Source organism: Oncorhynchus tshawytscha, linkage group LG13 (assembly GCF_018296145.1).
Source record: "Oncorhynchus tshawytscha isolate Ot180627B linkage group LG13, Otsh_v2.0, whole genome shotgun sequence".
Classification (NCBI taxonomy): domain Eukaryota; kingdom Metazoa; phylum Chordata; class Actinopteri; order Salmoniformes; family Salmonidae; genus Oncorhynchus; species Oncorhynchus tshawytscha.
The window spans coordinates 13,690,641-13,713,879 of record NC_056441.1 but is presented as its reverse complement, the minus strand read 5'-3'; the positions used below and the strand labels follow the sequence as shown (position 1 = coordinate 13,713,879).

General features: G+C 43.5%; 1 protein-coding gene across 1 annotated transcript in view; it reads left to right on the top strand.

Moving 5' to 3' along the window:
• The first annotated feature begins 208 nt into the window (after positions 1 to 208).
• LOC112265799 (alpha-catulin) overlaps positions 209 to 23,239 on the top strand; it is a 106,165-nt gene continuing 83,134 nt past the window's right edge. The window contains exon 1 of the mRNA XM_042295211.1: positions 209 to 619. Coding sequence (XP_042151145.1) covers positions 524 to 619 — 96 coding nt within the window. The 5' untranslated portion in view covers positions 209 to 523. The remainder of the gene's footprint in view (positions 620 to 23,239) is intronic.

Genomic DNA, 23,239 nt, shown 5'->3' with positions numbered 1-23,239 from the left:
TTTCCATGCTGTCCAAGAGTCATGGAATATATAAATCACGTAGTGGTTTTTGTTATCTATGTTAATGGATAACTATGCCATAACGAAACACTGTTAGGGTAGGCTATAGGCTATGAGGAAAATATACCACTTTTGTACGAGTTTAAGACAAACTGAAATTATTTATGTAAATTAGAGGGTAAAACGGCCCCACGTCCTCAGTGTGCTCTCTCATGTGGCGGTCAGTTCCTGTCCATACGGCTATAGTTCTGGATAGCAAACCCACTCTCTTGTTGCTGCCGTCCCCTTTCGGTCTGCCGTAGTTGAGTAGCCTAACTTACAAGGACATTAGCGGACGCACGGAACGCAGCACAGTCGAACACGAGTGGATTACAACGGCATGGTTTTTTTATAGGGTCAGTCAGTCGATCGTGTAACTAGAGGAAGAAAACTCAAAGATTTAGACATTGCCCAAATGTATTGAAACGTTACGCCAGGTAGCGGTAACTCAATAGTGAATCGTGCAATAAAAAGGTCGGCGGGAATGGCTTCATCTCCTTGCGGTAGTGGGAACTTTGATTCCGGACTGGAAATCAAAACTCGGTCTGTGGAACAAACACTTGTCCCATTGGTCTCGCAGGTGAGTTTTTGCGCGAGAACGAGCTACTTCAAACTTTGTTGTTAATACTATAAAAGGACGAATTGTTATGTTTAATTTACCAGGCTACGCTATTATCGATTGAAGGAGAGATTGCATTGCTCTCCAGTTGTCGGTTTTACAACCAGCCTATTCAGACATGGAAGTTTGATAGAGCCGGTTGAATTAGCCTATATTGATACAACTGCGTTTTATGTTGTTGAAATGGTTTGAAATCTGATAGCAAAATATTAAACTCAAGCCGTAAAGTGTTGCAGTTAAACAGTTGAAATGTGTCTAATTTCAGTCCTTACCTGTCAAAAGTTTAAAAAACTGATTTCGTTGCATGGGGACCAACTACGGAAAGAATGTGTGGACACAAGGAAGTTTCAAAAGGTAGCCTTCCAAAAAGAGGAAACAATGTATCACTTGCCCTGAGTGGTGTTTTTGAAACGGTTTCATTTAAGTTAGGCCTACATTTGATTAGTGTAGTTAGCCTTCGATGTAGTTTATCAAATCGTCTGTGAACATTTCTCCCTGCATATCCTAACTTTTCTAATTAGTGGACAGGAGGACTGACCCAAACATCTAAAAAGTTATAATTATTCTCTGAACTAAAAATGTTACTTTTCTCCACCTATTGGAACAATGCTAAGAGCCGATGCACATGTAGGATTGTTACTCTGAATATCATGGAAATAGTTTTTCCCAGTGAGCTGACTTCCAGAGCCGTGTTGACCCCACCCACTAATTACTATTAGGCTAATTTGACACATGTTTTGGTTTTCAATCAATGTCTCTAATTTTTGCCATACCTACCATTCTCAGAAGTCTCAGATAATTCTGTGTTCATCAGGTAAACAAAAAGCACCTGCTTTTCTGCAGGTTAAAAGCATATGGTCTAGGACTGCTCAGCCGGTTCTTAGGCTATTGTAGTTCTCTAGAGAAAGCTATAAGCAAATTATGTCTACATTTCTCAAATTGCACAAAGAGTAATATCCCCATTTGAAGAATAGGATTTGTCCAGATCAGATCAATAACATAATCAGATTATCTGAAATAGCTTGTTTCAATGTAAAACTAGCCTGTTATTCCCTGATGTGACCTCCGGGCTGATTTCCAATTCTAGCTAGTCACATGGTCAGCTTGCAATGGGGGGAATGAGAGAGGGAGAGAGAATAGATACCGCCTCAACAGATCCATAGACGACAAAATCTCAATTGCACTCCACACTGCCCACACCCACCTACAGTTGAAGTCAGAAGTTTACACGCACTTAGGTTGGAGTCATTAAAACTCGTTTTTCAACCACTCCACAAATTTCTTGATAACAAACTATAGTTTTGGCAAGTTGGTTAGGACATCTACTTTGTGCATGACACAAGTAATTTTTCCAACAATTGTTTACAGACAGATTATTTAACTTATAATTCACTGTATCACAATTCCAGTGGGTCAGAAGTTTACATGCACTAAGTTGACTGTCTTTAAACAGCTTGGAAAATTCCAGAAAATGTCATAGGCTAATTGACATCATTTGAGTCAATTTGAGGTGTACCTGTGGATGTATTTCAAGGCATACCTTCAAATGTAGTACCTCTTTGCTTGACATCATGGGAAAATCAAAAGAAATCAGCCAAGACCTCAGAAAAAAAGACCTCCACAAATCAGGTTAATCCTTGGGAGCAAGGATTCCAAACGCCTGAAGGTACCACGTTCATCTGTACAAACAACAGTATGCAACTATAAACACCATGGGAACACGCAGCCGTCATACCACTCAGGAAGAAGATGCGTCTCCTAGAACGTACTTTGGTGCAAAAAGTGCAAATCAATCTCAGAACAACAGCAAAAAACCCTGTGAAGATGCTGGAGGAAACAAATATAAAAGTATTGTCATGACGTTGGCCTGGGGGATAGGTTTATGACAGTCATAAATACCTCTTTCCCCCCTTTTTCCTCTCTCTACCCTATTGAGGTTACATTTGCAAAACCCTTGGTTAACATAGATATTCTGGGAACATCAGTAGATGGGGGGGGGAGAAATTACCTATGTTCTGGTAATCCGAACAATTGAACATATGCGGTGGTACTTAATGAATATGATGTCAGTTCGGTTGTCATCTGAGACATTCTCATCAATGATAAGATTACAAAATCTACAGTGGAACGTCTACACATCAGAGTTATCTGATTCACATGGAATTGTTGTTCAATTGAAATGTTTGAATATGAAATTATTCGTGAGGGGATGAAATGTGATTTTAGCTTCTAAAATGTGAGAATTGGGTTTTCATAAGACAGGGCTCTGCTCAATCAGTGGCCCACCCCTGTGAAGGGACGTGGGCTATAAAACTTTTCAAACACGCCCTCCTCTCCCTTCCTATATAAGCCCTTGACGACAATATAACCTCATGTTCCGAGGATGTAGGACGATGGTCCGATGTCAGAATGGTTCCGATAATAACTACAGAACGAAGCCAACATCAGCGTGAGCTTTGGTTGCGAATGGTGTGAACATTGAACTCTTATTCACTACAAAAGTGTTACCTCCTAGCCGTTGAGTTAGCAACAGCAGATGCAAATGAGGAAAAAACAAACGGTTTATCCCATCTACCACACAATGACGTTACTACAACGTATCCAATTTACCAAGCATAGACATTCTTCAAAGGACAAAGGACTCAGTTGGGCAACACGGCCTTCCATCTACCACCAACCTACCGAAGCGCAGCTCAGAGTAAATATTTATTGCATTTTCCTTTTCCAAATGGGCGGTAATTTAGAATGCATCAGATACTGTATTTACGATAGCACAGATTCGCTTCACCCTGTGTGCCTCAGTCTTCCCGCTCTTTCACTCAAACCCAGCCCCTTTCCTTTGTGTAACAAGCTGTCATATCTGTTCCACCCGCTAGGGACGTTTTCCTTCTATGGCGTAATTTGTAATCAAGCTATGATTCATTCTGTGCATATGTAATTCTGTGTGATTAGTTCGGTATTTAGTAAATAAATAATTAAACCCAATTTTGTATTGCCGATTCAAATTGTTAGCCAGGGTTCATGCAGATACGCAAGAATTTACAACTTTCAGATGAGACTGAATTAAGATGAAGATTAAAATTGACTGCTATTGATGTAAAATATTACTAGGTCTTTAAGAGTTTATTCGGAAGATAACACCTCTATAAATATTATTTCATGGTGCCCAGACTTTCTAGTTAATTACATTTACATGATTAGCTCAATCAGGTAATATTAATTACAGAGAGGTTTTAATCCGGCATAGCCAAAGACACGACATTATTGGTGCCCCCTGATAGGAATCTAAAATAGAATGAGGCTTTCATTTTGATTCAGCCTGTATAAAATTGAAAAACAGATTACATAATATACCAAGTTTATTACAAATTTTTGTAGTTGTAGACAAGCATTATTGGGTGTGTTTGTGCTGAGGATTCCCCGCCTCCGTGTTGTTCGCTGATGTAGTCAGTGGGTATCGTAAGCGAATACATTTCTGTATGAGAAAGCTAATTATAGAAATCTGAGAAATAGAGCGTTTGGCCAAACGCAGGGCTATTTCTGCCTAGCGCGTTTCAGACTCAGGTAGGCTCGGTCATAATTAATTTCCCAAGCAAGGACAAAGAGCCAGCCGTTTGAAATTCAGGAGAGATACGCTTGACCAGCGATATATATCTCTGTGTCTCTCACGAGTAGACCAAGGCGCATTTCGTTGTTGCCGCGTGTTCCGGTTAAAACATAGTAAAAAAATAAAAACCGCAGAAAAGGGTTTGAACATGATACGTTCTAAGTAAAACCTTTCCCTTGCCAAGGGAATCCTATGTGCTGCATTTTCAGGCACAAAGGAGGGTTTAGCTTGCATGCTAAAGCTAACAAGGGGAAAATAGCTATTTTATTTTCTTGTGCTACGTTGAAATTGCTCCGCCTTGCGGAACGGAAGTCCCGGCCCGGCTAGTTCCGTTTGATTTCAACGTGTGACATCATTGACCGCTGATGTGCCCTAGTATATTCTTTCATGAAGAATTATTCAGGTCACACAAGTCATTACTTATGATGTCCAGACGGATATCAATGTCTTATCCAATTGAACTAATACGTGTAAATCTGGCAATTTACATTCTGAAATAGATATTATAAATAATATCCAAATTGATGAGTTTTCTAAATAAGACATTGTAAACTTTTTCCAAACTAACCTAGATGAAGCAACTTCTCAGGTTAATTAAAGTTTAATTCCCAAATAGCCTATACAGGTCTGATTTATCGTTTAAATTGATCAATCAGTAAAATGTGTTTTTTTGCAAAACCATTCAGTAATCCAGTACTGACAGAAGCCCCGCCCCAGCGGGAATCCCATGTGGTTTCGGCCTTAGGGAGAAGTGTACCACGGTGTTGAATGTTCCCAACATTAGATCTACTGTTTACACTCATGATATCCAATCAATGGAGATTGTACTGATTATTGTCTCATTCAATTTCATAAGTTAAATTGTTGAACATCACTTCATGTTCTTCCAATCAAATGAGACACTTCTCATATTAACCTAGATGAAGCAACTTCTCAGGTTAATTAAAGTTGAATACCCAGATAGCCTACCCAGGTAGGATTAATCATTGGCAATGGTTAATTAATTCAATTTGCTTTTGCAAACTTGTCTTTGCAGCTTCCAATGAATTCCAAACCCATACTTTGAAAAAAAAATAGGAACATTTTTCCTCTAAATTTTTCTAATAATATGCAAGCTATCAAAGGAGGTGGTCACCACTCCTCCGCTAATTAGTGAACCTCCACCCATAAAAGGATTGATCTCTAACCTCAGCAGAGATACCAACCCTAATTATGCCATTAGATAAAAAACATCCGAAATTGCGAACGCTCTCCAAAATCAACCATCAAACACAAGCTTTGTGATGGTTCTCCCCACTGATGTATCGCCATAAAAATGTGGTATCGGTCCAATACCACAGTGCACAGCTGAAACACGTGCCAGACATGGCTAACATGAGGGGACAGGTGGAGAGAACTGAGCAACTATTGACAAAAGCAGGAAATGAAAACATTCTGCTAGTCGAGGAACTGCGTTTTGAAATCTGAACCATTAAAAGTAATTGCAAATACTTAAGACGATGAACGAGCAGAAACTCTTCAACAAAATCGTCGTCTCCAAGAACAACTCGATTTAGCCAAAACTAAATACGATGTTGTCCACTCCAAACTAGATAACTCAACAGATTCATCTACAAACAGGAGCGCGCAATTTGATAACATGCAGGCAGTTTTGTTGAACGTCACTCAGAGTAACACGGTTCTACTCCAAATTCTGCAGACCAAAGACAATCAATTGATGAACACAATGACTAAGATGGATGACAAATCAGCAGAACTCATTGAAGTCGCTGACCAAATGAATGATGAGAGAACTCTGGTGATGAAGATGGAAATCCTGATTTCTAAGCAAGCGGAAGAAATCTCATCACTGAATCTCTCGCTTCGTACTCAAGACCTCTATCTGCAAACCATGACAGATAAGTTTGAGACCAAAAGGAGCAAGTGCGACACGTGTCCAAAATCAGTACTCTAAGCGCTCAAGTGGACTCTGCAATGCAGCAGAATACCACCCGTAGGTACCATCTGGAGGAAGTCCAGAATGGTCACGCTCTACAGCGTGACTATCCATCCAAGCAACCGGAGCCCTGTACTCAAAGGAGTGAAGATGATAGGTTTCAGACATTGCCTCCATCATGTGTCCCTCAGTCTTCTCCTCTCGGCCATTCGGCACTGAGTAATATGGCGCCTCTTGGCCAACAAAGCCAAAGCTTGGCTTCTCCGCTTGGCCCTTCGGCCCCACTTTCCCCACAGGATGAAGCCAACCCTCTCCGCCCGCTTGACGTGGAATACCTTGACAAACTCATCAAGAATTTCCCCACCTTTGACCCCGTTCCAGGTCAGCCAAACGATACTGAGACGTTCCTAGCTGACATAGAGGACGTGTTGGATGGCTACCCGAATGCTACGGGTTCTGACAGGGTTTACCTGTTGAAGCGAACAGACACGTGACGAGGTTCATTCGTCTACAACAGCAACACGTGCTAATGACTACGCTAAACTTGCCACAGCTTTGAAATTAGAATTCAGTGGTTCTGCGACTCGCAAACACGATAGCTCACTGGCTAACACGGTCAAACAAGCTCAGAACAAACACCCACAAGCTTACTATCATAGGCTTCGTTCAGCTTACTTTGGCCTACTCACTGAAACAGGTATGGAAGACCTGTTACCGTTTAAACAAATGTTCCTGTCGAACCTGTATCCTACCTTCATTACCTACTTGGGCCCTGCAGCCCACATTGGCTTGCCTATCTTACAACTCAGAGAGCTTACAAGCACAGCTTTTGAGGCATCAAAAGTTTGCAACGCTAAGAGCCCTGACCACTCGGGTTTGAAGTTTGACCAGGAGCACTCACTCCAGTTAGAGGGTGCATTATCAGGTATTGGAGCATTAAGAGATGACACACAACAACAGTTTCTACTATGAAACCATGATTTCAATAACCTCCGCGGTCGAAATCAAAACGACTACCGCTACAATCGATCTGTTCACTACGTTCCTGCACCTAACCCACACATTGTCAGAGTACAAGTGTAACAAAGGGTTGAAGGAAGATCAAAACGTAGACCAATGTTCTGCAGAAGTTCCACTACGTGAAGAACTAAAGAGAGAACAGTAGTGGAGAGGGTAGTAAGTTTTAAGTTCCTCGGCGTACACATCACAGACAAACTGAATTGGTCCACCCACATAGACAGCATCGTGAAGAAGGCGCAGCAGCGCCTCTTCAACCTCAGGAGGTTGAAGAAATTCGGCTTGTCACCAAAAGCACTCAAACTTCTACAGATGCACAATCGAGAGCATCCTGTCGGGCTGTATCACTGCCTGGTATGGCAACTGCTCCGCCCACAACTGTAAGGCTCTCCAGAGGGTAGTGAGGTCTGCACAACGCATCACCGGGGGCAAACTACCTGCCCTCCAGGACACCTACACCACCCGATGTTACAGGAAGGCCATAAAGATCATCAAGGACAACAACCACCCGAGCCAAGGCGAGGTCACTACAGGTGCATCAAAGCTGGGACCGAGAACCTGTTTTTCAGTCTCTATCTCAAGGCCATCAGACTGTTAAACAGCCACCACTAACATTGAGTGGCTGCTGCCAACACACTGACTCAACTCCAGCCACTTTAATAATGGGAATTGATGTAAAATATATCACTAGCCACTTTAAACAATGCTACTTCAATAATGTAGGGTATGTAAACATTATATTATCTCATATGAATACGTATATACTGTACTCTATATCATCTACTGCATCTTTATGTAATACATGTATCACTAGCCACTTTAAACTATGCCACTTTGTTTACATACTCATCTCATATGTATATACTGTACTCGATACCATCTACTGCATCTTGCCTATGCCGCTCTGTACCATCACTCATTCATATATCTTTATGTACATATTCTTTATCCCTTTACACTTGTGTGTATAAGGTAGTAGTTTTGGAATTGTTAGCTAGATTACTCGTTGGTTATTACTGCATTGTCGGAACTAGAAGCACAAGCATTTCGCTACACTCGCATTAACATCTGCTAACCATGTGTATGTGACAAATAAAATGTCATTTGATTTGAGAAACATTTGAGAAAAGCGTAAAAGATAAGTCACAAGGACTAGACGGGGAATTAACAGACACCAGGTCCGCAGGAATTAACACCCATAGCAAGGAAGTTCAAATCTCTCCCGCTCTCACTCGAGACCCTATCCAGGGCCCACTTGATCAAGAAACAAGCCCACGGGCTTTGTCTATAAACTCGGATACAAAGGTTGCGAAGAAGAAGGTCAAACACTTAGTTAAAGCCAAGCCCACTCAAAATCTGAAAAGTCGATCTGCTTCCACCTTGAACAGAATTGACACATCACGTCGTTGCGAACGACCAATCCACTAAACACGATTTGTCCACTAAACACGATTTGAAATGCCCATACCTGGAAACAGTCCTGGAGGACTGCTTAACTTGTCATGCGCTAATTGATGCGGGTGCAACAATATTGATAAAATGACCAGTCAATCAATGGTTCTGCCTTCCTCAAGGAATGCTATAAGATTCAAGGACTTCTCTAGCTTAACTTTTTCATACCAACTCATTTCAAAAACTAGCAGTTATTGAGTTATTGTTGTTAATGCACATTGCACAGCCACTGAACGTAATCATGTTTGTTTCAAGTTCTCTCCGGTTGTGAGGATGGATGATCGTGTGTGAGCGCACTATAATGACATTCACAATCTGTTTTTAGATGTAACAAAGCGTCAAGGACAAAATGTTTGTACAACAATCTCTTTAAAAAAAAAAAAGTTTCCTGTGGAACAATCCCCATAGCAACCATTTGCAACACAGAAATTCTCGGTTAAATGTTTTTTCCATATGGATCAATGTTTGCTTGTTGATGATGATGCCATCGGGGATAATCATGCCGCTAGGCTGCCAGAGAGTGTAGTTGATACACTTGTTTCCCTGCAGTGAGAGGTTTCTGTTGTGTGGAGGACAGAAGTAGAAGGGGAGGTCCAGCTGTGTTGCATTGTCTCTCCTTTGGGAGTGGGGTTGTGAGGAGGGGGGATGATTATCTGTGAGGAAATGAAAGGCCAGTATCACTGAGAAATGTCCTGGGAAGGTTATTATGGGGCTCGTTCCACCCTGTCTGTAGGTTGTGACGTTGAACTTCTCACAGCCTCTGTTCTGTTATCAGCTCCACTCCCACCAGCATGTGATCAGAGGGCTTGTTAGTAGCCGGGAGGGAGACGTACTCATGGGCCTACTCACGACCGCACACGACTATAACCACAGAATAAAATAGAACACTTTTATACATTCTCAGAACGAAATAATATAGAACACTGCTGTATTGTATCTCTATGGCTACAATGATGTATCTCTATGGTCCTGCATCATGCATGCACACACACACTGCTACGACAACCTGCCTGTCTGTCTGCATCCTCCGTCACTGTGGCACCTCTCAGGACCAGGTCAAAACTAAGACCCTTTTATTTGTCTTTCAACAGTTCTCTCTCATATCTATACAATGGTGCATTTTGTCTTTGTTTTGAAGCCGACCCTCTTTTAGAATTCCAATGGCATATTGAATGCACGGTGATCGTGGGGCAGAATTCACCCGTCATCATACACACGGCACAGGGAATGCAAAGTGAATGAGTCTCAACCAGCACTTTGTAGAGCCTTACCTGTGATGTGGTCCACACAGTAGGCTGGTGGGTAAATCTAGCTTTTCTGCTTCCTTTTCTCATCCGATTACTGTTTTGAAGCCATGATTAGTCAAATAACAGTTCTGGTCTTTGGTTATATATTTGAGGTGTGTGTTTGGTTTAACAAAAGTTCCTGTGATACAGTATAGACATAACATGGTGGTCTTTGTGTTAACTGGATGTGTGGGTGGTGGTGGTGGTATGAGTCTTGTGGGAAGAAAGGGAAAAAATTACACAAAATTACAAATTACACCTGAGTCTTTGATCTCATCTGGGAACATTTTAAATGCCTCGGGCATTTCCATGGAAAAGGACCCATTAGCACTGACATGGGAAGTTCATAGGAGCATATGAAATTGGGTGTCAGATGAAAGCTAATAGTCTATTTGTGGGAAATTAAGGCATAGATGGAACATGGTTGGAAAATCTATCTTAAAAATGAGGCATAAGTAAAGGCTTTGTGATTTCTGGATAAACAGATGGAAAAGGGGTCTTTAGAAAACATCTACCCAGAAAAAGTCTTAAAAGGTATCAGAAAATGCATCAAACACTAATGTTCATGTAATGACCCCTGCCAACCAATTTCAATACTTATATTTAATTTTGGAGTTCAATAAGTTCTATAAGTTCAATAGATATTGCTTTGTGCTTTGTAATTCCGTTAGCAAAAACCCACATATTTTCTAATTACCCTCCCTGATGAGGACTATTTGGTGCATGCAGGTAAGTCCTAAAGTTCAGGTTTATGCAGTAATAGCAGAAGAAAAACCTCATTGTAGCCGATATAAATTGCACAATAATTCTACATTTTGTTGAGGTGTTGTTTCTCTTTATTCCACCCGCCCTTCAGCCACGCCCTTCAGCCACGCAATATTTAATGACCCTAAACCTGTCCGCCTTGCGTCAACCCGCGCATCACTAACACAAGCACTTTACACACATGTACATATGGATTTTGTACTGTAGATATGTGATAGTATATTAGTGGCCTGAGGGGACACCCTTAATGTGTTGTGAAAAGTGTTCTTTAAAAAAATCATTTTTATTTAACATTTAACTAGGCAAGTTAGTTAATAACAAATATTTATTTACAATGTAATGTCATGTCATGTCATATTTTTCTATTGTATATAACTGCCTTAATATTGCTGGACCCCAGGAAGAGTAGCTGCTGCCTTGTCAGGAACTAATAAACCCCAGGAAGAGTAGCTGCAACCTTGTCAGGAACTAATAAACCCCAGGAAGAGTAGCTGCTACCTTGTCAGGAACGAATGGAGATCCATAATAAACCCCAGGAAGAGTAGCTGCTGCCTTGTCAGGAACTAATAAACCCCAGGAAGAGTAGCTGCTGCCTTGTCAGGAACGAATGGAGATCCATAATAAACCCCAGGAAGAGTAGCTGCTGCCTTGTCAGGAACTAATAAACCCCAGGAAGAGTAGCTGCTACCTTGTCAGGAACTAATAAACCCCAGGAAGAGTAGCTGCTACCTTGTCAGGAACGAATGGAGATCCATAATCAACCCCAGGAAGAGTAGCTGCTGCCTTGGCGGGAACTAATAAAGCCCCAGGAAGAGTAGCTGCTGCCTTGGCGGGAACTAATAAACCCCCAGGAAGAGTAGCTGCTGCCTTGGCGGGAACTAATAAACCCACAGGAAGAGTAGCTGCTGCCTTGGCGGGAACTAATAAACCCACAGGAAGAGTAGCCGCTGCCTTGGCGGGAACTAATAAACCCACAGGAAGAGTAGCCGCTGCCTTGGCGGGAACTAATAAACCCACAGGAAGAGTAGCCGCTGCCTTGGCGGGAACTAATAAACCCACAGGAAGAGTAGCTGCTGCCTGGGCGGGAACTAATAAACCCACAGGAAGAGTAGCTGCTGCCTGGGCGGGAACTAATAAACCCCCAGGAAGAGTAGCTGCTGCCTTGTCGGGAACTAATAAACCCCCAGGAAGAGTAGCTGCTGCCTTGTCGGGAACTAATAAACCCCAGGAAGAGTAGCTGCTGCCTGGGCGGGAACTAATAAACCCCCAGGAAGATTAGCTGCTGCCTTGTCGGGAACTAATAAACCCCCAGGAAGAGTAGCTGCTGCCTTGTCGGGAACTAATAAACCCCCAGGAAGAGTAGCTGCTGCCTTGTCGGGAACTAATAAACCCCAGGAAGAGTAGCTGCTGCCTTGTCGGGAACTAATAAACCCCCAGGAAGAGTAGCTGCTGCCTTGTTATGAACGAATGGAGAACCATAATAAACCCCAGGAAGAGTAGCTGTTGCCTTGTCAGGAACGAATGGAGACCCATAATAAACCCCAGGAAGAGTAGCTACTGCCTTGGCAGGAACGAATGGAGATCCATAATAAACCCCAGGAAGCGTAGCTGCTGCCTTGTCAGGAACGAATGGAGATCCATAATAAATACAAAATAGGGTCAAAAGGTTTGAGAAGAAATTGAGCTTTTCTTTTGTTTATTTATGATCTGGAATAACATTTTAAGATGTATTACCTAAACAAAACCTCAGTGGCAGCCTTCAGTGATTTCAGTATTTGTTTTTGTATATATTTAAATGTTTTATTATCACATATAGGTGCAGTGAAATGTGTGCTCATCGACAGATTTTTCACTTTGCAGTATTGGGTATTTGAACCAGCGACCTTTCAGTAACTAGCCCAACGCTTTTACCACTTTTTTAAATATACTTTGTCAAATAACTCTTCTAACATCTCAGAATAAAGAGGTAAAATGCTACAGAGCTGCATTGTCATTCTCCATCTTTTCATCTAATTCATCTCTGGTACCCGCGTGCTCCAGTCCAGACCATCTATCCTGTAATGTTTCATCTGAAAATGGAAATGGTGAGTTTTATGGTGGCATTAACCACCCTGTGCAGTAATGTACTAACCTAGAATCCAGATGAATATGCTCTGTTTAACCAGCATATCAGTTATGCTAGTAATGTCCCCATCCCAGCAGTGGACTGACACACAGGTGATGCAGTAGACAGACAGCAGAGGCATCAACCTATAGAGAACTTAACAGATATGCTTCTTCTAGCTATGACTGTAATAAAGATGAATGACTCCATGGCTTTAAGGAAAACCACAAACAATTACCATACGATACACCTCCTCAGAGACAAAGGTGTGTGTGTGTGGTCGTGCGCGCTTGTATATGGTAATCGGTTCCCTCATCATGACGTTTGTTTAGCTTTAGTGAAACAAATGTGGTTAATACAATATCTGATCAATTATTTCACAGTTGACTTTAGGCTGGCTATGTGAGTTCAGGCCTTCGTCTGTTGGTTGGTTCTCTCATAATAGGCTTCTGTGTGAGGCTGAAGCCAGAGAGCTTTTTTCTCTGCAATTTCCTCACCCTCCCACCCAGTTGCTATAACCACAGTCCCCTCTCTCCTCCCTCTCACTCTTCCCTCTCTGGCTATTGAGGGAGTCATTACCACTCCCAGATGTTCATCAGTTGACTTCTTGGGCACTGCATCTGTGTGCAAGATGTGTCACTGGTTCGATTTCAGGCTGTATCACATCTGGCCGTGATTGGGAGTCCCGTAGGGCGGCGCACAATTGGTCCAGCATCGTCTGGGTTTGGCCGGGGTATGCCATCATTGTAAATAAGAATTTGTTCTTAACTGACTTGCCTAGTTAATTAAAGGTAAAATAAGTATTAAGATGTAATAATATACTGCATGATGAGAGTCCAGTGCCTCTCCAGGAATGGTGTTGTGGAGGGCAGCCCATCCATGCTGTGTGTGGGGTGCCATTTTACCCCCCTCCTCCTCATTGGTTTTAGTTTAGTCATTAGCCAGAAGGGATCTCTCACCTGAGATAATGGGGAGGTAAGTGGAGTTTCTCTCATCTGTCGGCCAGTGACTGGTGGCTGATAGCCAGACTCATTATCTGTAGTGGAGCTAACTGCCTGCCTGCTGCCTCAGACCAACCTGGGAGAGGAGACCCCAGCCTGTGGGCCTGGGTAGGGAGTGCTGACAGGATCAGTTTTCCCTTTTTAGATAATCATTTATACAATCCTATGGACAGGGAGAACCTGATCAGCACTCCTACTCTTGAGTCTCTTATGATGCTTTTCGGGGGTCTGACTTGAGGGGAGGTCCCCTGTCCCTCCCAGGTCTGACCAGGGCTGCTCTGCTCTGGCTTCCTTCACCAGGATCAGGTCTTGGCCCGCTTCCAGCAGGCCGTGTTTATGCCATGACATGATATCTGTCAGCGTGCTGGGGGCAGGAAGTGTTCTCTATCACTGGTGGTGTTTTGGGTTGATCCCCCTGTCTCACTGTAACTGACCACCCCCAGCTTTAGACCCAGCATAGGGAAGAAAGAGGAGCCCTTTTATTTGGAAAGAGAATACAAAACATCCACTGTCTGTCACTGATGTTGCTTCTGCTCTTTGGGCTTTGGTTAACTACAGTATTGGTCTCTCAGTCTCTCTCTGTCTCTCTCTCATGATAAGACGGTTCACTCCATGCAAGCTGATTTCATTTGTGTTGGCCTACCACACCGTTGTTTGGTGGTTGGGTTGGAGTCAGACATACAGATAGTCAGTGCTATACAGCAGTTGCTCCCAGTATGGAATGTAAAGGGCTTGTGACAAATACCCACCGCTTACAGTAATTACACAAACACACACACTCTGCCAGCCTGTGAAGTGTAGAGAGGAATAAACTATCAGTTCTGCTGCCTGGACAACAGCAAACAAACAGCCAGCGATGGACGGGCGTGTATCAGTGTCATATTACTCTTCTATAATGGGCCCATTCATCTCCGTCTTAGCTGACTGGGCCACAGAGTCAATCACATCAGACTATTAATTCTATGTGTTAATTGCCTCCACGTGAGCAGCTTTGAAGGCCCCCCCACCCCCCTCGATAATGAGTTCTTTAAAGACCTGAAAGTTGTCTTAACAGAACCGAGCCATGACCTTTAAGAAGCAGGACAGTCATGACCTTTAAGAAGCAGGACAGTCATGACCTTTAAGAAGCAGGACAGTCATGACCTTTAAGAAGCAGGACAGTCATGACCTTTTAAGAAGCAGGACAGTCATGACCTTTTAAGAAGCAGGACAGTCATGACCTTTAAGAAGCAGGACAGCCAGGACAGGAACATTTGGGATTTTTTTGGGGCCAGGCCTCATAGGTGGAAACACTGGAGATATGGTGGAAACACTGGAGCGATGGTGGAAACACTGGAGCGATGGTGGAAACACTGGAGCGATGGTGGAAACACTGGAGCGATGGTGGAAACACTGGAGCGATGGTGGAAACACTGGAAATGCACCACAAAAGTGCAAAAAAAGTTGTTGCCTCCTACGTTTTATGCCCCCACGTGTGTTACAAGTACATTCAAGGTTTACTGTGTTGAGTTTCCGCCCCAAAGTTTTTGAGATCTGATTTCCTCTGGCAGGTGTTCACAGCCCTCTGCCACCCCACCCAAGATAGGAAATCACCCCTGGCTGAACCAGGTGTAGGACCTGCTGCGGGGGTTGCTTGTCAGGCTGAATGGCACCATAGGTATGGATGGGTCAAGAGACCGTCTCCATCCAGGCCGGTGGAGTTGGCAGCTGTTCCTGTGATTTGCAGGGTGCTAGTGAGTGTCACTTGATACTCGTGTGACGTCAGAACTCTTTGTTAGGGTATTTTAGTTCTCTCTCACTCGCTCTCTCTCTCTCCCGAGAACCCAGTGTCCCAGACTCACAGGTTCATGAATTATACAGGCTATTGAAAGCCCCCAGGCTACAGGTAACTGAGGTAAAACCAACCTGTCGTCTCCACAATGACCCAGCTCCTACTTCTACTCTCTGTGAGTCAAAGGTATAAACTGAGACGTGATAATACCCACCCATCTCTGCACTTTAAAGAACAGAGCTGGCCTGGAACAGTCTGTAAAGAAGTCCCAATTGACACCTTATTCCCTATAGGGGTGCACTATTTTTTTCCCCCCAGAGACATGGGCCCTGGTCCAAAGTAGTACACTATATAGGGAATAGGGTGCCATTTGGGATACAACCGGCCACATTCAACACCCCTCTTACTGGGATTGAGTAGTCTACATCGAAACAATGAGATGCTGGGGGTATTCTCTGTGTGTGTGTGTGTGTGTGTGTGTGTGTGTGTGTGTGTGTGTGTGTGTGTAATATAATATGCAGGTTTAATTGATTTTTTATTTAACTAGGCAATTCCGTTAAGAACAAATTCTTATTTACAATGATGGGCTACCCCGGCCAAGCTCTCCCCTAACCCGGATGATGCTGGGCCAATTGTCCGCCGCCCTATGAGACTCCCAATCACCATGTCCGGTTGTGAAACAGCTTGGAATCGAACCAGGGTCTGTAGTGATGCCTCTAGCACTGAGATGCAGTGCCTTAGACCACTGCGCCACTCATCATGAATCTTGTTCTGGAGGCAGCTAGCTGGCACAGCCACAGTCATAATATCATATTTTTAATTTTAAACCAAACCTTAACCCTAACCACTGCTAACCCTAATGCCTAACCATAAATACATTTTTACAATATGGACAATTGACTTTGCAGCTGGCCCATCTAGAGGAAATCACTTTGTTCTGCCTCAAGGACAAGACTTACCCCAATAAACGTAAACCTTTGTGCAATGTGGTTGTCATGTGGCCAGTCAGAAAAGGGTTTACTTTACACAGACCTAATTTTAATAGGAAAGGGACAGATTTGTCATTTTGATAGATAAGGTCCTTGCCAAACAAAAGATCAATGTTCAATGCTAATGAGTTTTCATTGGAAATTATTGTCGTATGACAGTAATGAGATTGATGAGTCTGGCATATTTGTTTGAGTTTTGGCTACACTCTGTCACTTTTAAAATAACTTTTCTCACTTTAATTTTAGATAACACCAAAACATTTATTTTCAAAAAGCGACTGACCTCCAAAGGTAAAAACCAGAGCTCACGTTAAAGCCAGCCGTCCAAAGAAGAGAAGGCACACCAATGTGAATCGTCCTTTGATTGTCCCAGTGTGTAGATTCTAGAACCTGGCGTCAATGCTTCCTTCCTGCAGAGTTGGGTTCAAAGAGCAGCTTCTCAGGGTAATTAGTTCCATCAATCATGTCCCTGGTCTGGACCACATGGATTAGCCCTCAGTGCCTATCCGTCAGCCAGATAAGCAGAGATGAGGCTAACGCTAAACATTATCCTTGGGAATGGACTGTGCGTTGTAGGGGATCCAAGTCTCTCTCTCTAGAATGTTTTTAAGGGCACTACTCCATCAAAATGGATAGCATATCCAGGCTGGTTGGAGGGTAAGACAAGATAACATTCTCAACCTTCCTGTACTCACTTTTTTAAACAGCAAAATAGGGGGGGGGGAGCAAAGCAAAGCAAGGAAGAAACACAACAATCTCAGCAGTGACAATAAGGAAGTTCCATCGCTGTGTGAAAGTCTCCTATTAATAAGTGACCACTGGTCACTCACTATCTATAAAAGGTCTGGTTCCAAGAGGAAAGATCACGTCCCTTATTGAAATGGCTTCATATGTAACGTAGTGTGAGTGATATACTGTGGTAGATAGAGAAGTTTAACTGGATCAGTGTCTTTGAGTGTAGACTGGTTTGAATAACATACACAGGATATGGGACTGCAGCCCGACTTCATAAATATGTGGTTGGTTTTGGTTTCTGTACATATAGTGGATTTAGTGACAGGCTTGGGTTACAGATTGACTTCTGAATGCTGTGGCTTGAAGGAAATATGTGTACTTTAAAAACTAAAGAACATGGTTGTTTGTCATGTAGTGAAAACAGGTGTGTGTATGTGAAAGGATTACATTCCTTTGTCCAGACAAAGGGCAAGGGGCCAGCATTCCACCCTCCACCGAAAGTGTGTGTGTGGTGACAGGAGGGGTGTCTCCAGTGAGGTCAAAGGGCAGAGTCACATAGTGCGAGACCTGGATACACCTAGGCCTCTCCAGTCTGCATGAGATACTGCAAACCCTACACCCCAGCCCGAGCAATCCGTTCTGCCGCCTCTGATCTCTTAGAGATCCTATGGGAAGGCAGATCCCGGTTAGCCCAGTCCAGCTAAACTCTGTCTTGCAGATTCGCTATTATGCCGGAAATGTCAAATGTAAATATACCCCCATTGGCTCAAACTTTATCAATGATTCATTCAACTAGCCCCAAGCTTCTGCTTTTTTATGTTTGGCATGATATCCCTTTTTAAAGTGATTTATTGAGGCAATCGTTTACTTTGTATTTAAAAATATATATATTTTCAAATGTCTCTGACAACACCACAGTCCTGGGGGAAAAAACGCGAGGGATTTTTCTAGCCCTCAAGATAGAACATGTAGTCGTGTTGACTTTTTATCACATCTGACATATTATCTTCCATCTATTAGTTTGAATTTGAGTTATTGTGACTCAGGCGAAAGCCCTGCCACAGCTCACTCCCTCACGAGCGTAAATCAGTTGACTGTCATGCCTACCCCCGGTGATGGTCGAGACTAACTCTTTCATGTGACATTTTAGCTTTTATTTGATTTCACCTCGACGGTGTCTCTCTCTCTCTCTCTCTGACCGAAAACAGTGTTTTCCCCTTTACTTTGCCTTCCATTCAGCAGTCACACAGACCCTTTTATTAGATTACTATCTGAATGTAGGTTTTCACTGTAGCCGTGCAGCGTTCGGTGGAACACCTCGACTGAGGGCCGTGGTCATTAGCCCCTGTTAGCACTGTGGGAAGCCGTGAAGCTGTCACACAGCGAGTTAAGCCACTTTCACACACTGTTCCCCAGCTCTATATTATTTGTTCATTATTTGTAATTACTGGTAATGAAGACTGAAGGAATTTCTGTGCCTGATGTGGGATTATCCTCCTGTCAGGGTTGTAATTACCAAGGCATTAGACATAGCAATGGGTGAAAACAACACTAAGGCAAGGGGTGATATCACCAGAGGATAAGACCCCTTTAGGATCCCAGTGTGGTTTAGTAACCAACTGATTTGTCTTTTTTGGATGCAGAACATCTAGGCTAGTAAATCCTTTATGGAAGGTATTCTACTGAACAGGATGGTTCCTCATACCAAGGCTGGGTTCCAGTGTGGTGATGTAAAGCAAAGACATGTATTGGTCCCAGGCGAAGTTAGCTAACTTACATCCACTACATCTGGTCACTGTGACCTAGCTCTTCTTCTGGGGCCTAATGTATCAAGTGTCTCAGAGTGCTGATCTAGGATCAGGTTCCCCTGTCCATGTAATCTCATTGTGATCTAAAAGACAAAACTGATCATACATCAGCACTCCTACTTTGAAACCCTTGATACATATGGCCCCTGGTTCAATTCTGTCAGCCGTTGCAGTGAGCCTCAATAACAGCTCGAGCAATATTCCTAGAGGAACGTTTCTGGGGCCAAAACACAACAGGAGTTTAAACAGGCAGTTTCTTATCCGAGCCATTATTGTGAGGCAACAGTCAGATGACTCTAAGATAATGATGACAAGACACAGAGCTGCTAATTACAGTGATTGCTTTCCTCTCCTCTCACATTAGGGTCCCAACAAAACCCTGTGTGATGATAATGGTTCCTAGGTAGATTTAGCTCATCTGGATTGATTTACACTCTCAGCGATGGGCCTAGTGTGTGTGTGTGTGTGTACGCGTGATCTCGGCCGAGAGGGAGGGCAGGTTGGTTTCCATCAATCGTCTGCGCCGCTCGTTCACCACCAAAGGATCCTTCTCTCTGGGATAAATGGAGAGGTACAGTAAAGCCTCATCAGGCAGGGGAGGGAGTCTTTCATATCTTGTTTCCTCTTCAAAAGGGAATCAAGGAAGGGAATAATCAGAGTTTGGGCTCAGGCTAGTCTATAAAGAGTTAGCCTGGGCCTCTTGTTACACCCTATGTAAATTCAGGACAGTTTTCTGGGATGCATGATCTCACCAGCTGTATAGAACCGATTTAGGCAGATTTACATTTCAACTCTGAAATATTTTGCCAAGAATGATCTTATTTCCCCCTCATCCCCAACAAGAGACCATGTCCTTTTGAATAATGTAGTTATTCAATCAGAGGTAGGCCTTGGCTTGAACATGTGCCCCAGGAACCTTGAAAATTCTCTGTGAAATATCTGAAAGTATATCTGAACTAAACGCTGCATTCATTTTAGACATATTTCAGCAAACTGTTGCAGTCATTTGACACACTTAGACTGCCCCAAACTGCTGAATTCCTCCTCAACATAATGCCAACAGAGGTTATATGGAGACCTTACACCTGTTGTAAGTGTCCTGCTGTTTGGCTGCACTGTTTGGCTCTCCAGGTTGGGTTTCCTAGCCAGGTTAAACAACTGCCATCTCCCTCTAAAATAATAGTTCATCTGGGTGGGAAAGAATGAACCAGAGTGACAACCTACAGGATGGTATCTCTCCAGGAACAGCGTTGGAGTGACAACCTACAGGATGGTATCTCTCCATGAACAGGGTTGGAGAGACAACCTACAGGACGGTAGCTCTCCATGAACAGGGTTGGAGTGACAACCTACAGGACGGTAGCTCTCCATGAACAGGGTTGGAGTGACAACCTACAGGACGGTAGCTCTCCATGAACAGGGTTGGAGTGACAACCTACAGGACGGTAGCTCTCCATGAACAGGGTTGGAGTGACAACCTACAGGACGGTAGCTCTCCAGGAACAGGGTTGGAGTGACAACCTACAGGACGGTAGCTCTCCATGAATAGGGTTGGAGTGACAACCTACAGGACGGTAGCTCTCCAGGAACAGGGTTGGAGTGACAACCTACAGGACGGTAGCTCTCCAGGAACAGGGTTGGAGTGACAACCTACAGGACGGTAGCTCTCCAGGAACAGGGTTGGAGAGACAACCTACAGGACGGTAGCTCTCCAGGAACAGGGTTGGAGAGACAACCTACAGGACGGTAGCTCTCCAGGAACAGGGTTGGAGAGACAACCTACAGGACGGTAGCTCTCCAGGAACAGGGTTGGAGTGACAACCTACAGGACGGTAGCTCTCCAGGAACAGGGTTGGAGAGACAACCTACAGGACGGTAGCTCTCCAGGAACAGGGTTGGAGTGACAACCTACAGGACGGTAGCTCTCCAGGAACAGGGTTGGAGAGACAACCTACAGGACGGTAGCTCTCCAGGAACAGGGTTGGAGAGACAACCTACAGGACGGTAGCTCTCCAGGAACAGGGCTGCAGAGCCCTTGTCTTATGAAATACTGGCCCTGTCTGAAGTAGAAGACCGAGGCAGTGTGTTACAGTATATACATACGGTGTACAAGTCTGTGGGATGGAGCTCTTCTTGTCTATCTTTGATATAATGTATTCTCTGTCAACGTCTGTTTTATTGTGTTCTACTGACTTAGGACATTTAAAAAAAAAAAAAGGTCATTTAGCAGACACTCCTATTGAGAGTTACTTAGTTATTGCATTCATCTTAAGATAGCTATGTGGGACAACCACATATCACAGTCATAGTAAGTACATTTTTCATCAATAAAGCAGCTATCAGTAAAGTCAAAGCTAGTAAGAAAAGACAAGTGTGATTGTGACTCCAAGGCTCTAGACCACTAGGGTGTTGGTGACGGAATGGTTGTCTAACTGTCAGACCACTAGGGTGATGGTGACGGACCGGTTGTCTAACTGTCAGACCACTAGGGTGTTGGTGACGAACTGGTTGTCTGTCAGACCACTAGGGTGTTGGTGACGGACTGCTTGTCTGTCAGACCACTAGGGTGTTGGTGACGGACTGCTTGTCTGTCAGACCACTAGGGTGTTGGTGACGGACTGCTTGTCTGTCAGACCACTAGGGTGTTGGTGACGGACTGGTTGTCTAACTGTCAGACCACTAGGGTGTTGGTGACGGACTGGTTGTCTAACTGTCAGACCACTAGGTTTTCTTCTGCTCGCATACTTCAAAGCTTTAATATTGGGAGAGGAAATGCTGGTGGTCCGCGTCCCAAATGGCACCCGATTCCTTATTAAATGCACTAGATTTGACCAGACCCCAATGGGCTCTGGTTGAAAGTAGTGCACTAAATAGTGAACACGGTGCCATTTCGGACACATAATGTGTTTCTGTAAAAGGTTTCTGCTGTCTCCTCAACAATGGAAGCAGGGTAACCAGTAGGTACTGGGAGCAAAGATGGGAAGGCACTAATGGCCTACCACTATTTTAGAGAGTGGACAATGTATACATTTTTTTGTGTGTTTTTCCTCTTCGGCCTTTTAAAGGAAATATGTCTCTGAAATGGTCAACGTACTTGTTTGTGACTCATTCCCACGTTCACACGAGCACATATACAAACACACACACACAGTCCGTCACACACCAGTCCGTCACACACACACACACATACATATTCTCTCTCACACAAACACCCACATATGAGACGTATAACACTTGAGGTGCATCATCTGCATTCGTAGGCACAAGTCAAACTCTGCTCCATAATTTATACACCACATTAAATATGAATGTAAAGCCAACTATATAAGTACCTAGTTATCAATAAATGACTCGCTTTGCAGCAGGGCTTTCCCCCTCTATTTACTAACCTCTTCTAGAAAACCCTGGCTTGAAACCTTTGACTTGTATGACCTTGATGCTAAGAGAATGCAGAAGATCTCTGATGGTATAAGAGAATGCAGAAGATCTCTGATGGTATAAGAGAATGCAGAAGATCTCTGATGGTATAAGAGAAGGCAGAAGATCTCTGATGGAATAAGAGAACACAGAAGCATCTGTGGCATCTTTTTTTCCCCAATGATGACGACATCTGGTTACACAAGCTTGGCCTAGATAAATCAATTGGCCCACTTCCAAGTCAATGAAAACATCATAATCCTGATAATTTAATTTACTGTCGATTTTGTTGATGGGGGAGATTTTTATGTTTCCGTGAATATGATTTGAATATGAAACATGGTTATAAACAATCTTATGTACTTGATGATATTAAGATATTTACATAGATTTCCGTACAATGAATTCAATAAAGAGGACCTCCCATGCTTCCCCCAATAGCCACTGAGACAAGACAGGAAAGTCAGAATCAGATTCGGTATTTTGGCAGACCACTCTGAGAGACGGGGAGCAGAGACCACTCTGAGAGACGGGGAGCAGAGACCACTCTGAGAGACGGGGAGCAGAGACCACTCTGAGAGACGGGGAGCAGAGACCACTCTGAGAGACGGGGAGCAGAGACCACTCTGAGAGACGGGGAGCAGAGACCACTCTGAGAGACGGGGAGCAGAGACCACTCTGAGAGACGGGGAG